The sequence below is a fragment of the Eutrema salsugineum genome, unplaced genomic scaffold (genome assembly GCF_000478725.1).
Source record: "Eutrema salsugineum unplaced genomic scaffold, Eutsalg1_0 scaffold_6, whole genome shotgun sequence".
NCBI lineage: Eukaryota > Viridiplantae > Streptophyta > Magnoliopsida > Brassicales > Brassicaceae > Eutrema > Eutrema salsugineum.
Genome location: NW_006256547.1, coordinates 8870000 through 8886942, shown reverse-complemented (window position 1 = coordinate 8886942; position 16943 = coordinate 8870000). Strand labels below are relative to the sequence as shown.

The 16943-nt window shown below is 36.5% G+C and overlaps 1 protein-coding gene across 1 annotated transcript; it reads right to left on the bottom strand.

Annotated features, from left to right (window-relative positions):
* Positions 1-671: 671 nt before the first annotated feature.
* LOC18011915 (cytochrome b561 and DOMON domain-containing protein At5g35735) lies at positions 672-3294 on the bottom strand. The gene is made up of 2 exons (XM_006395875.2): positions 2626-3294; positions 672-1442 (listed from the first exon to the last, which is right to left on the bottom strand). The coding sequence occupies exons 1-2, from the start codon at positions 3235-3237 to the stop codon at positions 858-860; spliced, it is 1197 nt and encodes a 398-aa protein (XP_006395937.1). The 5' UTR covers positions 3238-3294; the 3' UTR covers positions 672-857.
* Positions 3295-16943: the final 13649 nt, after the last annotated feature.

The following is a 16943-nucleotide window of genomic DNA, read 5'->3' as shown; positions in this document are numbered from 1 at the left end:
GGATTCCTATAAATTTGTTGGTAAACTAGCCAAACGTATAAGCACTAAATATGGACCCATGATATATAACCATAAACTCGTAAAACCTATTCATACAAACCCTGAGCACGTTTTAGCAATACTTTCAATAAGATATTATATTTATTTTTAAATATATAATATTAAAATACTATATATTTTAATACAATAATCAATACATATATTAAGAAAAAATCTATTCAAAATCTTGCACTAGTTTTCATTATAATTTATAGTATTTTATTTTAATATATATCAAAACAAAATTTAAAAAGGGTGAATTTCATTGCAAAATGGGTTAAGTAAACATGTTAGTCTGGTTTTACAATACTCTATTTTTAATAATTATTTAGATATATTATAAATTTTAGAAAAAATATCAATATAAATTTTATGAAAAAATTATCAATCTTAATATATTAAATTATATAAGCTTTGGAATTGATTTTTTCATGCGAAAAACAAACTAAATATCTGTTTCTTCAGTTTTCGTTTGAAGAAATAATACCATGTGGCCTTGGTCAACTACTTCAGTTAATTAATATTTAGTTAGATGTTGAGGACTGAGGTATATGGCAGTAGGTCGTTTCTATGTCCTCCCTCTGTATTTTCCTTTTAAGAAACGCGGCTATTCATCAAGTATAAATGATTAGTGACTCCATAAATCGATATATCTATAACACAATGAATAAAATCGTATACATACATACATACATACATACATACATACATACATACATACATACATACATAAGCCTAAAAATATATTAAACTGAAAAGAAACCAAAACTGCGTAGAAGTAGAACAAAACAAGAACAAATGTAGAACAAAATGTGAAACTAGGCGTCCTGGTGATGTGGTCCGGTGGTGGTACCATTGACGCCATTAGAGTACTTGTTCGCAATTGGTGCAGCAACTGAATTACCTCCACGTCTCTTACGTCGAAGAACAATAAACCAAGTGAGTGGTTCAAGAATCACAACGCAGGCACCAAGAAAGATGAGGATGCCAATGTAAGCCCAACGCCATTTATCAGCCGGGTCCAAAATGTCAAATCCTTTAAATATGTTGATAATAGAGAGGATGATGGTTGTGTATCCCACTGTGTGATGGTACACGTTCCAGTAGAATCGATACTTGTGGTCTGGCTTTGGCCTAAGAAGCAGAGCAAATACTTGTAGGGTGGCAAATGTGAAGAGTGCAATTCCAAGGTTGCGATGGGTTGAGTAAGATGTGCCTGGTGAGTCGTTGCCAAGCTTGATTCCCGTGGCCCAACCGGCGACACCAATAACGTAACCGGAGACTTGGAAGGCTATGTGGAGATAGAACCAAGTCGGGTCGGTGAAGACTTTCATGTACCGAGCCATCATTGCTCCCATTGGCATTAGCACTCCCCAACTAACCGCATTTAGTATTCCGTGTGTCTGTTTTATCCATTAGCATTAGTTAACAGTAATTAGTTATTTAGTGATAAATTTACCATTCAAACTTAAATCGCATAGTTGAAATTCATAAGTTTCTAGCAATATGACTGTTTCATGTCAGTTTTTGATATTGGAAGAGAAGACAGACATTTCTATTTTATCTAGAAGAACCATTTTTCTTTCTCTAAGTTAGTCAAATAGCTTAGAATGTTAAATGGTTGTTGACAAAAAGAAATAGGGTTCTATGTTTATAAATACTTGAGAGAAATAAATTATGACCCGTAATTGAATTTTCATGAAGTCTACTAACAATAGTTTTCAAATATCATTTTGATTGTGGAAAGTGGAGAGAGATATTTGAGTTAGGTGAAAGTGAAACCGTGACGAGGAAGCCCACTTTCTTTTTCAAAGAAAATCTAACAAATGCATCGTTGATATTTTTGACTAACTTGCAAGAAATAAATTAATAATTTAATTGAATGCTTGGCTTTAAAATACGCCATCATTTCGTTGTATGTTGACAAACTTGTCAATATTTATTTGTCTTATTACGACAATTATTATTTGACAAAAAACATATTTAATAGTAAAGAAACTCGTTGTCCTCCATTTTCAAATATATTTCTAAGCACACTTATTTATTGTATTATATATTCTTTTTAATTCTCTTAGATAGTTCTTGAAATTACTATTTTTGAAAAAAATGTTTCAAAAATTATCATGCTTCGAGTCCGATCGAAAGAAAAAACTTATCATTAAAACCTAAAATTCTAAAAATACCAAAAAATCATAAACTTCATAAAATTATAAACATATATAAAATAATTTTAATTATTTTAATAAATTTACCAAAATTTTAAGAATCCTTCATAAACCTACAATTTTATGGGAATCTTATGACTTTTTCCAAAACAATTAATTAAAAAAAATTCTTCTGGTATTTCCTAGTGTTTTCAATTTTATTTTCTTAAACTAGATGTTCTAATTTTTTAGAAAGAACTATCTTATTCTTATCTAATGTTATTTTGGTTCGTTGTTAATCACGATATTTAGCTTTTGAATTGCTAATTCTACAATTATTGGTTTCTAAAATATTCTTTTTAATATTTCCGGAAATAAGTATTTTCAAATTCGTGCAATATCAATCAAACAAGGGAAGTTGAGAGTACTGAAGCAAACTTACATTTCTCTTCCTCATCCTGTCACCGGAACCACCACTAGCCGATGACTGTCCTGACCGGAAATCGATCCTACCGGTCGATCTCATATTATCTCCCGTCATTGGATGACCCTGAGGAACACTATTGGAGAGAGGACCCATTTGCCAAACCTGGTTAGTTGTGATCAAATTTGGCGGCAACTCAAGAGTCGCAAAAATCGTAGCCTCGCCATTAACCAACGTCGCTGAGATGCGGCTCACGGGGAAACTGAGGCTTCCGCGCTGGATCGAGCTGTAACCATTAATCGGAGATGTGTAGGCTTGGAATTGGCCACTAGAATTGGTGTAGGCGACGAGAGCTTGTGTCCCCAACATCTGAGTCCCACCTGGGTTAAGACCCCAAGCAATCCAAGAAGAAGAAGAGGTTCCAGGGTGGCGAAAGGCGATTGAAACGGTGCCGTTTTGCTCGTTGTATGTCCAGTGAAGGAACGAGCCAAGGGCTTGGAGGGGAGAGCACTGAGTGAAATCGAGGTTATTGGCGAACCTATGGCTTTCACAAGTTGATTGGCCGTTCACGGTTAAGACAAGGAGTTGAAGTATTGTCCAAACAGCTAACAGAGACTTTGTTCGATCCATTTTTGTTTTTTCTCTCTGTTCCTTACTTGTGTTCTGCTTTTGAAAGGTTAGATGAGATTTGAGAGTTTGAGGTTTTGAAGATATTTATAGAACTGTGTTAACGCGGATGCTTTTTTAAAGTCTACGGAAGTTGTTCTTTGTTGACTTGATTTTTTTTTCGCTTTTGTTTTACTTTCTCTTTTTCAGATATGACGAAAGAAAAACACTCAAATTTTTCATAATTTAAGGGTTTTGTTTTGTTTTCTTCATTTTTTAATAACACGAGAAACAGAATTATATCATACTCTCCCTATTTCAGAAAGTTTGATTTTCTACCTTTTTCACATACATTAAAAAATAATATATATATATATAGATATATATTATTTTCTATCACTATACATGTTTCCTTAATTATGAGCCAATAATAATTTATCAAATTCAACTTTTTTCAATTACTACATCTTAAAATTAACTGTTTGTAAACATTAATCATTAAAAAGTAAATAAAAATTACAAAAACTCAAAACTTCTGAAACAGAGAGAGTGTATATGTCAGAAATATACGTGAAAGTCATGCTATTTTTTTTTTAAAAAAAATGTTCAATAAATTAATTAATTAATTTACAAGTTCATCAGTCATATTTAAAAAAAAAATGACCAACAATGACTACAATAAACTCTTTTCAGCATTACACGTTCACAAGTTGTGAAGAATTTATTTGCATTAAAAAAAAACTTACATGATACATTTCTCAAAAATCTTTGGTAAAATTAATATGAAATATAATTCGTAAAAAGACTACAATAAATAAATATTAACGCAGTTACTCGTTAAGTTTTTTTTTTGTTAAAGGGCTTTGTTACTCTTTAAGTTGTAGGAAAAGGAAAACAAAAGAAAATTGCTAAAAAGTTTAACAGTGTTTAATTGACTGTGGATTAGGTAGATATTAGTGTTGGAACCCAATATTAATAAGCATTTGGACTTGTAATATTGAGTTTGTGTTTAAATAAGAAATGAAGTTTAATAAGCAAATGAGTTTTATAAATTCATTTGAGATTTGGGTTTGAGCTTATGGAAATGAAATGTTTCAATTGGCTATAACTAAAAGTGGAAGTTTAGTAGAATTGTATTTGTCCCACATTGCTCACCAAGGAGAAAAATCTCTTATATATATATGGCCTTCTCACAATAAGGATCAACAGCATTGTGGAAGTAAAAAGGCATTATGCAAAAACACATATGCGCGCTGCCGTTGTCGCCGGTGCCGGTGCCGGGCTCGTGCTCGTTGCATTTTTTAGTTGGCTCTTAGGACTCTTGGGCTCTATATAGCTGGGTGTGGGTCGTGGGCTTCTTAGTTCCTGCGAAATAGTTTTTGCATATTGAAAGGATAAATCTTAGGAAATAAAAGATTGCGTCCAGATAATAACGGAAGATTTCCGAATCCTTTTACTTGTGGAAAAAAGAGAATATTTCGTGAATATTCCTTTTTGCCAAAGCTTATTCCTTGCGGATCAAGCTGAACCTTCCAGTATAAATAGACGCCCTCTTCTCTCATTCTAAATCATCGAATTCTCGAATACACCAAACACACAACAAATAATTCTTTCCAACAAATCTCTCTCGTCTTAATATCGTAAGTGTGATACGATCCTAGGTGATCAACTCTGAAGCAAGAGGCAATAGATGTGGCGATGTGGTGGATGGGATGCAGCGATGATGCGATGGAGTGGTGATGGTGGCTGGTTGCGTGACTCGATGGGATGGTGAAGGTGGTTGCAGCGGTCGGATCAATGATTTGTGATGGTGCGAAGATCGATTGATAGTGTGGTGGTAGTGTGATAATCGAATTGATGATGATGAAGGATAGAAGAATCTCTTGTAAACAGATTAGTTTTAAGAGATTCGAATTTCAGAGTTTTTAGTTCTCAGAAATCGAAAAGAGAGAAGAACACGTTAAAAGTTTGATCAAAATTCTTCACTGAATATGACATAGGCGATTTTCTCTACTTTATAGAGTAAGAGAGAAAATCGCAGCCCTAATAACAAACTACACGAAGTCTGAAATAAAAACAACACGAAGTTTGATTTAAAAATAAAACAGCGAGGCGTCCCTTCTAAATCCTAAGTGGTGCGCCTAAAACAACTAGTGCACAAGTCATTGTGACTTTGCACATTATTACCCATTAGTAACAACTTCTAAGTAACTCGACGTAGCAATGATTTCTGCCTCGTTAAAAACCTTGGAGAAGAACCTCCTTGCCTTCCAAAATCCTCACCAAGGAAAAGAGTACAGAATCATCACCTAAGTTACCTAGTCATTGTTACTGGGTTCTTCATTCCTCAAGATAGAGATGTTGAAGATGTGAGCTCCAGCCTCCTGGTGATCGCTGTCCTCTGTGGCAATGAGTGCGTGAGCCTCCTTAGCCATCTCTCTAGCTCTGGACCGAGTGATCCTGCCAGCTACTTCTGGTTCCTCCTCCTCTGAGCTGGTCACGATCATATCATCCTCTCCCTCTTGAAAAGGATTTGCCCTCAAATCTGAATCTGCAACAAAAGGAAGCAAGTCAGAAACATTGAAAGTATCAGAAACATCATACTTACCTTGAAGATCAATCTGATAGGCGTTGTTGTTGATTCTTTTGATGACTGCGAATGGTCCATCAACTCTGGGCATTAGCTTGTTCTTTCGCTCAGCTGGAAATCGCTCCTTCCTCAGATGGATCCACACCAGATCTCCTTCTTTGAAAATCAGCTCCTTTCGTCCTTTGTTGGCATGCTTCTCATACTGCTTTGTCTTCTTCTCGATGTTCTCCTTAGCCTTAGCATGTATTCTTCGGACCTGTTCAGCTTGCTCCTTGCCATTCAAACTGCATTTTCCACTTAAAGGCAAAGGGATCAAGTCTAGAGGTGATTGTGGATTAAACCCATATACAATTTCAAAAGGAGAAAAGAGAGTAGCAGAATGCTTAGCGTGATTGTAAGCAAACTCGACATGAGGCAGGCACTCTTCCCATGTCTTGAGGTTACTTTTCACCAAAGTCCTTAGAAGTGTGGACAACGTTCTATTCACCACCTCAGTCTGTCCATCGGTCTGAGGATGACACGTAGTTGAGAATGAGAGCTTTGTTCCCAGCTTAGCCCAAAGCGTTCTCCAAAAGTGTCCTAAGAACTTCGTGTCTCGATCTGAAACGATAACCTGTGGCATTCCATGCAGTCGTACTACTTCCCTGAAAAACAAGTTAGCTACATTCACAGCATCATCTGTCTTGTGGCTAGCGATGAAGTGAGCCATCTTGCTAAACCTGTCAACAACTACAAAAATAGAATCTCTACCATTTCTGGTGCGAGGTAAGCCAACTACAAAATCCATAGAGATATTAGTCCAAGGTTGAGAAGGAATAGGCAAAGGAGTATACAAACCGTGAGGTTGAACTTTACTCTTAGCCATCTTACATACGACACATCTAGAGCAGATTTTCTCAACGTCCTTCTTCATGTTCGGCCAGTAGAAGTGCTCTTGTAGCCCAAGAAGTGTCTTTGTGACGCCAAAATGTCCAGCTAATCCACCTCCATGAGCTTCTCGTACCAGTAACTCTCGAATGGATCCTCGTGGTATGCACAATCGGTTACTGAAGAACAAGTATCCATCCTGTCTATAAAATTTCTCACAGGCAAACTTATGACATTTGGCATAGCTCTCAGAAAAGTCAGTGTCAGATTCATAAAGATCTATAATATGCTCAAATCCAATCAACTTTGATGTTAAAGTCGAAATAAGAGTGTACCTCCGGGATAATGCGTCTGCGACCACATTATCTTTACCTTTTTTGTACTTAACAATGTAGGGGAATGTCTCAATGAACTCCATCCATCGCCCATGTCTTTTGTTAAGCTTCTGCTGACCCTTGAGGTGCTTTAGAGACTCGTGATCGGTATGAATGACGAATTCCTTAGGCCATAGGTAATGCTGCAACGTCTGGAGAGCTCGAACCAATGCGTATAACTCCTTGTCATACGTGGGATAATTCAGCGTTGATCCTCCTAACTTTTCGCTGAAGTAAGCGACGGGCTTCTTGTCCTGCATAAGAACTGCTCCAATACCTACACCAGAAGCATCGCATTCAATCTCAAAAGTCTTAGTAAAATCAGGAAGTACTAGTAAGGGCGAATTGATAAGCTTCTCTTTAAGGGCTGTAAAAGCCTGTTCTTGCGCTTCTCCCCACTTGAACCCCACGTCTTTCTTGATCACTTCTGTTAAGGGCGCGGCTATGGTGCTGAAATCACGAACAAAACGCCTGTAGAATCCTGCTAAGCCATGGAAACTTCGGACTTCTCCAATATTCTTGGGGGTTGGCCACTCCTTGATAGCTTTTATCTTCTCTTCATCTACTTTAACTCCTCCTGCACTTACTACAAAGCCTAAGAAAACAATCTCGTTAGTGCAGAATGAACATTTAGATAAATTAGCAAAGAGAGATTGAGAGCAAAGAACATCAAGAACCGATCTGATGTGATCTAGATGTTCTTCCAAACCTTTACTGTAGATGAGGATATCGTCGAAATAAACCACTACGAACACGCCAATGAATGGTCTCAGGGCATGGTTCATTAGTCTCATGAAGGTGTTGGGAGCATTGGTGAGGCCAAACGGCATAACCAGCCACTCGTAGAGTCCTTGCTTTGTCTTGAATGCCGTCTTCCACTCATCTCCTTCCTTCATTCTGATCTGATGATATCCACTCTTCAAGTCTATCTTAGAGAAGATTGTCGATCCACAGAGCTCATCCAGCATATCGTCTAGTCTTGGAATCGGATGCCTATACTTTACCGTGATGTTGTTGATAGCTCGGCAATCTACACACATCCTCCAGGAACCATCTTTCTTTGGCACCAACAGAACTGGAACCGCACATGGACTCAAGCTTTCTCGGATATGTCCCTTGCTCATCAGCTCTTCCACTTGCTTCTGCAGCTCCTTAGTCTCTACAGGATTGGTTCGGTATGCTGGCCTGTTAGGTAAGGCTGATCCTGATACCAAGTCAATCTGATGCTCTATCCCGCGAATTGGAGGTAGCCCTGGTGGAATTTCTACTGGAAAAACGTCCTTGTATTCCTGCAAAATCTCAAACATAGCACTAGGAAGCTCCTGTGAAGGGTTAGTACTAACAAGGGATTCCTTGTACACAAACATAAAAGTAGTCATTTCAGGATCAAAGAGTTTAGAAAATTCACTGTGGTTTATGTAGAGGCTGTTGGCGACTTTCTCCTTCTCCTTGAGCTTCATCTGAATCTGATCTTGGTAAATCTCGGTAGGCGTGAGAGGTAGGAGGGTAATTTTGCGACCTTTGAATTCGAATGAGTGCTTGTTGGTATAACCGTCGTGTATCACCCTACGATCTGATTGCCACGGTCTGCCTAGCAACACATGACTCGAACCCATGGGAATAACATCACATAGAATCTCATCTTCATACTTCCCAATAGATAGAGAAACCATAACTTGCTGAGATACGGTCAAGGCCCCACTGTCATTCAACCACTGAAGCTTATACGGCCTTGGATGAGGAATAGTCTTGAGCTGGAGCTTCTTAACCATCTCTTCGCTTGCAGCATTAGTACAACTTCCTCCATCTATGATCAGGCTGCAAACTTTCCTTGAATGAAGCATCTCGTATGAAACAGGTTCTCTCGCTGACAAGTCTCTTCAGGTTGACTCTGAACACTCAAAGTCCTTCTGGCAACCAGCATCTCGCCCACAGCAGCAGCTTCTTCCTCTTCCTCTAATTCATATTCGGCCTCTGAATCCTCTTGAGGAACTATCTCTCCTCCCTCATGTAACAAGAAAACCTTCTTGTTTGGGCAATCTCGAGAGTAATGTCCCATTCCTTGACATTTGAAACACCTCACATTGCTGATAGAAGTACCACTTCTTGGTTTGAGCTCAGCTTTAGCTTCTTCTTTAAGTCCAGTAGAGGGTGGTTTGATGTCTCTGGAATAAGCTGGTTTGCTGATCTCCTTAGGCTTAGGCACACTAGGCGTGAATGTGGACTTGAAATTTCGCCTCTTGACTTGAGATTCCACCAATTCAGCCTTATGCACCATCTCTTGTATATCTGCGAAATCCTGAAGTTCCACCTTGTCCTGAATTTCTCGGTTAAGTCCTCCAAGAAATCTCGACATTACCATCTCTTCTCCTTCTCGTAAATCTGCACGAATAAGCAAAGTTTCCAATTCCTGATAGTAATCTCGAACAGACTTCGTACCTTGGACGAGGCGCCTGAGCTTGTTGAGTATTTCGCGCTGATGATGTGCTGGAACGAATCTCTTCCTCATCTGTATAACAAGCTGATCCCAAGTAGTAATCGGAAGTTCCCTCAGGCGATTTCTGGCGACTCCCAACTGCTCCCACCATAGAAGCGCATACCCATGAAATTCTGAAACTACAATCTTCACCTTGTTGAGCTCGTAAGTTCCTTGGACCAGAAAATTAGACTCCATTTTCCTTTCCCAATCTAGATAAGCTTCGGGATCATTAGTTCCATGGAAAGGAGGATACTGGATTTTGATATGACGCAGCTGCTGTCGTAGAGGATCATAATCTCGACCATGTCCTCGGCCTCGATCTCGTCTCACAGTTTCTCTGCTATGATCAGAAGCTTCGTCCTCCTCATAGTATTCTGGGTCTGATTCCAGGGTAACTCGATGACCAGCAATATATTCCTCTCTGCGGTGATGACGATCTACCCTTGGGCCATCTCGATCTGCACCAGTAGGATTTCTCCTCGGATTAAACGTAGTCTCTCCCCCAATTTGGCTTCAGCTGGACTTAGCTTTAGTCCTGCCTTCGGAAGGTGTTGGGTGGCGTGGGAGTTTCCGGGAAGATCCTATGTGCCCTTTACCCTTAGCTAAGCGCATTGCTTCTGACGGAGTTGGAGTTTGGGACGACTCTTCTCCACTTGCACTGAGATCTTTGAGCAGATCACTCATCTTGGTCTCGAACTTGTCGTTGAGTTGTTCGATTTGTTGGGTGAGCTGAGTTGCTATGGCTTGATTCGCTTCTTTGATTTGCTGAGACATTGCTCGGTTCAGAGCTTCTATTGCCTCAGCCGAAAGCTCCATGGTACCTGAAAAAATTTAAAAAAAAAACTCGCAGTAACTTGTTCTAGAATGAATCACAAAAACAGCAAAACTAAACGCATCATAAAAAAAAAATTAAAAGATCCCCACGAAATCTAAAAACAAACTTAACGAAACTAATGAAATTAAACTGAACTCGACCAAAGTTTGGTCCACCTAGTTGAATTAACGAAACTTAATTATAGAAGCAGCTCGTTCTTTTTAAGACTAAGGGAGGACATATATATAAAAAGAAGAGGCGAACTAAAAAAAAGGGGAGATTGAGAGAGAAATTTCTAGAGAGAAGGTGGAGCTTTATACCTTAAACGGTGGAGAATAAGTAAAGAAGTGGAAATGAAGATGAGTATTTATAAAGATTGAGGCCCGTTAGAAAGCCCGGACTAAATAAAGTCCGTACAAAGAAGCGGTCAAAAGATGGAGGTTATGCCAAGTAGCACCAAATAAAAGCTGTAAGAGATTTTTTCCCGCCAAGTTATTTCCGGTCTCAATCCAAACCGAGTTAAAAGAATCCATGGAATTTCGCCGAACTCATATATAAAAAAAAAACTCCTTCGACGAACTGAGGGGGGGACCTACTGTTGGTGGTGTACTTCGCACCTCCGGTTTAACTCGGTATTAATCGAGACCAGTCCGGAGAGACCTCGGTTTACGAAGATTAGAATCGAGGTTAAATCGGGTGGGCCGACGTATGACTTTCTAGAAGGCCCATTAAAGCCCAATTTACGAAATTGGCCGACTTTCCCGAATTTCACGGAGGATTCCCGGAAATATCGGGGAGGAAAATGTTAAATCCCATATCGAGAAGGAAAAGGAAAGTTCTTCTCAAACCGCCTTAGAATTCGTATAAATAGGGAAGAACTTCATTCATTCGAGGCATCCGCAAATCAACAGCAGAGAGAGACCTTCGAAGAATTTTGAGATCGCCAACTTTATTTCAAATTCTCCCTTTGTTAACGAGGTCGTCGAAACTACGACGACTTTAACTCAAGTTGTATTTTTCCGAACTATCTTCTAATAAAACGAGATCTTCGATTCGAATATTACTGTTTTACCCCTAAGTGTGATATTACATATCAACAATTTCCTATTCAGAATTATTAAAGATTGATCGTATATTTGGAGAAAATGATAGTCAAATGTGTCGCAATACTCCACGCGTTCACATGTGGTCTTTAATTACTCCTTAAAAGAAGTTAGTTTAAACTAGAAATGATTCATTATTTGGTACTCAATCCAAAAGGAAAAGTTTTAGAATAGAGGGGCCACCATGTAATGGCTCTTTCACTTGTTATTATGTAGTCATTCATCTTAAAACGTGTAGGTGATGTATAAATATACAACACACAACAACAAAAATTTTCAATAGGAGAAAATAAGTTGAGCTTTAATACATTAGAAAGATGTTGCCACCCCCCTTGGATTTGTTAGTGGATTCCAAAGGCACGTTCGAGTAGTGAGGTCATTGAGATACAAGACAGGTCCACTTCCAGGACACAACGAGATGATACCATGGTTCTAAACGTCCAATCATTTTAAAATTTTGTTTAGTTCCCATGAATTTTAAAACCACTACAAATATGTTTGTAATTGTAAAAAAAATGAAAAATAGAATTGTCAATGGTTATTACCAATGTTCAAAATTTCGTCAGTTAGTTGTCAGAAAATCGTTCAACGGCCTCTCACCACCACAATTTTGGCCTAGACAGGCTAAAAATTGGATTTAGTGAAAATTCTTCTTTTTTTTTTCTTTTGTTTAAGACTTGAAAACTATATATATATATATATATATATTTTTGATCTACAAGTTATAGGTGTAAACAATAAGAATAATAAAAAAAACTAATTGATTATGCAAAACATTTTATTGGCAACCGCGAAGAAGACTAGAAGAGTTGCAGAACTCGAAATACTTAAGGGGGAAGGCAAGATAAAATTACAATTATACCTTTCATTAAAGAAAAGAAAAACTAAATTGAGATACTTAAGAGTCGAACATGAGGTATTGAGAGTTTTCAAAAGCACCAGTTTCCACCAGACCACATTATTCTATTTACTTTTTTACCTGTAAATTAATATTCATTTAATTGTTTTTATCCGAAAATAAAAAAAACCTCTAATACTTATCACAAATAATTATTGATTAATCTCTGATTTTTGAGATAAACACTAAGCATACTGTTTGATTAGCACCTAATGATATTTTAAACATGGGTTAAGCCTAGCGTCTAACAAATAAAATAGAGATCAGATCAATTTTTAATGTATATTTAACATATTAATCTATTATAATGTGCTGTTAAAAAAAAATCTATTATAATTTATAATAATTTTGATATAATATTATTATATCCAAAACGAATATTATGCTGAATACATTGTGATAATTTCTCTTTATAAAAATATTATTTTCGTAAAGACAGACAGGTGTCTAAACCTAGTGTAAACTTTTTTTAAAATAATAATAGGAATAATTCTCCCCTGATGTTAAAAAAAAAAGAATATTTCTCCCCAAGAAGATGGAAACCCGAAAAGTGTATGATACGACGCCGTCAAACAGACGCTGGCTGAAACTTGTGATGAAGTTTACGATTCGCCATCGCATTGGGACCTACTAAAAAAATTCTTCTAGAGAAAAAACTTCTTAGATGCGTTAAAACAAAATATTTCTTTTGTTCCTTTTCTTATTTAATTAAATTTCCTCAAATCATTTATAGAAACTAAATATCAAAATAAGCCAACTATTAATATAACCTGTCTCTCACAAATCACGACACTCCACGTATAAACTCTTTAATAAAGTGATAATCTTCACGAGACCGAGTGGAAAGAAATTAATTAGCCACATCTCTATATTATTATTTATTTGAGTAATTATTTACATAAATTAATATTAATCTGTAAAATAATACAGAATATTTTACATAAATTAAATACCTAAGCTTATACATTAAATGATGGGATCATAGAAAATTTCGTGGATCAGAAAAATTGACCTGAACTAATTTTTTTTTCTAATTTACATAAGATCAGAAAAATCATAAAAACTAATTTTTTTTTCTGAATAGAGAAAAAAGATTTTTGGTAAACTGAGTTTTTTTTCATTTCATGGCAATTATTCTTCTTTCGTATCATGGCAAATATTGTAATATCAAAATAATTAAATTTATTTCTATATTTAGTTTGAGAGGCTATAAACAATTAAGTTATACGAAAAAATAATTTATTCTTCCTAGAAAAAAAATAATTACCATGATACGAAAATCTCAATTTTAGGTAAAAAATAAACACTGATACAAAAAATGCATAAATGAGAAAAAATCATATAATATGACCACTTCCAAAAAATTGAATCATCACTTACCAAAACTCTTTATATGAATCAAATTAATTTTGCCAACCAAGTTAATGTAGTTAATGTAATTTATTAAATGCATCATCTCCAAACCGTGAACTACAAACAATTATAAAAAGCTACATTCTTAGAACATAAATAACCACATTTAAACTTAGTTCCAAACGACCAAACCCTCTAAAGTAAATCACATTACATTCAAATGGTTGTTTCTCTACCAATCTCCAACCATAACGAAGGGAAGCCGTTCAAAACCGGCTGGCACGTAAAAGTCAAAGTCCTTTTACATGGAAACAATACATGAAAACAATACAATAAAATGACTGGAAAGACACTTGAAGTCATTTTAGCTGATGAAAAGGTTATATTCGTATAATTTCCTACTCTTATTTACTGTTATGGAGATGTAATTATAAACACGCTTTGCTCAAAGTATACTAACATTCTTGCAATTATGTGAACAGGGAAAAAAGATCCACACTTCAGTTAAAAAAGATCATGTTAGAACATTTGAGAAAAACTTACGTGAAGGAGAATGGAGATAAATTGAAAACTTTGGCATGAGTTATGCAACTGTAAAATTCAGGCCAACCAATCATGCTTATAAAATGGGGTTCCTTGTTATGACTGTTGTAAGGAATTGTGCTCCACGGCCTCAAAACAACTACCAGGCATTGGTCAATTTTCAATCAGTATTATCTCCACAGAAATTCAATCCAAATATCTTGGTTGGTAAGTAAGAATGAATCTCTGAATCTCATAATATTTAAGTTTAATAAATTTATACATCTTACAAATATTATAGATGATGAACTAAATTTTATGTCTTTTTTTGTGTTACCTATACATTGTTGGTCATGTTGTTAACGTCGGCAAGATGGAAACACTATGACATTTATGCAAATAACAAAGAGATATGGGGATAGAACGCACCCCAGATTTAGACTCTGTTCACTTCTAAAAAACCGGCTAACTCACCATTAACCTGGACAGAAATAGAAGCCGTGAAAATGCAAAGGCTTATCCAACGAACAAACCTCTCAAGAAATTCAGTGCTTTCAACACATTCAATAAGAAACCCAATTGTACCGAGTAAAAAAGCTTTTGAGATAACAATCTTCATGGCGTATCTAGGTGAAACAGAGGCCTTGCGATAGTCTTTTACCAATTCAGTAGCAATGAGAACATTCTCCATCAATAGCCTATCTTTCACAAACACAGATTGATTTGTAGAGATAAACTTAGGAATCATAATCTTGAGTCTATTCACAATAATCATTGATACACTTGGTATAGGACGTTACGACATGAGATAGACCTATAATCCTTCATCTCCACAGCTGTTTCCTTTTTTCAGTATCAATGCCAAAATAGTCTAATTGAAGCCTTTGGGAGAAATCCCTTGATAAAAACCGATTAAATGGCAGCAATAAAATCTTGACCAATTATCGGCCATGCTTTTTTAAAAAAGTCAGTTGTATATCCATCCGTGCCTGGTGATTTGTTGTTCAGCATGGAAGACAAAACCTTTCTGATTTCCTCATCTGATACTTCATGAATTAACAGGCTTTGATCTGAATCTAGGCATCTGAAATTCAGTAGTTCCTGCAATTTTTCAACGAACATATCCTGAAAGTCTTCTGCTTTATGAGTCAAGAACTCCTAAAAGAATCTCTTAGCTTCTTCTTTAATATCTGAACTGCTCTGTAACATTTCCCCATTCAGACTTTTCACTTTTCTTATGGTATGTTTTTATTTTTCGTAGTTACACCATCTTGTGAAAAAATTATTATTTCGGTCTTCGACATTTAACCAATGTATTTTGGACTGCTGTTTAAAGACTTTCTCATCTAATTCATCCAAACTTTCCATTTATTAAATGTCGATCCCTCCTCTTCTAACAAATAAGTTGAGGGATTTGCCAACGTAGCCTGTTATTTAACACACAGATCCTCATATGATTCTCGAGTACGCTGAGTGAGATCACCAAACCTTTCTTTACCCAACGATCACAGAATTGGTTTCAGGCCTTTCAGTATCTTTGAAATACAGAACAGAGCCAAAGTAGAGACAAACAAAGGGTCTGTGCTTTGCCAATAATCTTCCATGATGCCCTGGAACTGTGAAAGTTAGCCATTATATTCATATATTTGAATGGTTTACGCCCTCTCTAAATTGCAGCTTTTATTGATTTTTTTTCCCTTAAGTGATCCAAACAACCACCTGAGTCAAAAACACAATAAGATAGAGGGAATTCGCGCATCCACTGGTCATTCACTAAAGCTCAATTGAGCTTCTTGCATATCATTCCTTCTTCCCTCTTATTACACCATATGTATTGTGGACCAGATCCATAGGCACAAAATATTAAAATATTGTTGAAATAAGCTTGAAGATAACTTAGTCACCAAGATATTAGGAATAGGAAATATTCTTAGGAGTTATCTAAGAATAAGGAAATTCATAATTCCATTAGGATTAGGAGTTATCTAATCTACTCACTATATAAGAGTTGCCAAAGTTGTGGTAAACCTTAATTAGGTTGAGAGCTTTAGTTTTTGAGTTAGTTTTCTAAAGCAATAAAGAGAGTTATTCTTAATATTTGAGTTCTTAAGTTCTTAATCGATCTTTCTAAACTAGATTTGGTATCAGAGCTTAACAAAACCTAAATCTAGCCGATAAACAGAGACGAAGATCATACGATACGATATCATGGGGGATATCATAGCTGCGACAGATAAACCTAAAGAAGGAGGAGTATCTTCTTCAGCAATTCAATGTCTGATGCTAACCAGCACCAATTATACTGTATGGGCTATGCGAATGAGAGTTTGTCTCAAAGTAAACAAAGCCTGGGAAACGATAGAAACAGAATCTACGGATGAAGAAAAGAACAACGTTGCAACAGCTCTTTTGTTTCAATCGATACCTGAGGCATTAGTTCTACAGGTCGGTGAACTACAATCAGCAAAGAAGGTCTGGGAAGCTATCAGGACAAGATATGTAGGAGCAGACAGAGTAAAAGAGGCTCGATTACAAACGCTAATGACAGAGTTCGACCGGCTGAAGATGAAAGACTCCGAAAAAATCGATGACTTTTCTGGCAAGCTATCGGAGATCTCGTCGAAGTCCACTGCCCTTGGAGTAACTATTGAAGACTCCAAGTTAGTAAAGAAGTTTCTAAAGAACCTACCTCGGAAGTACATCCATATTGTAGCCTCCCTAGAACAAGTC

Bases quoted from the DNA above. Each gene is read 5' to 3' on its own strand.
- LOC18011915 (XM_006395875.2), bottom strand. From the start codon at position 3,237: ATGGATCGAACAAAGTCTCTGTTAGCTGTTTGGACAATACTTCAACTC. The intron at 1,443-2,625 runs GTAAGTTTGCTT...TGGATAAAACAG, and splicing joins ACAGGATGAGGAAGAGAAAT to ACACACGGAATACTAAATGC.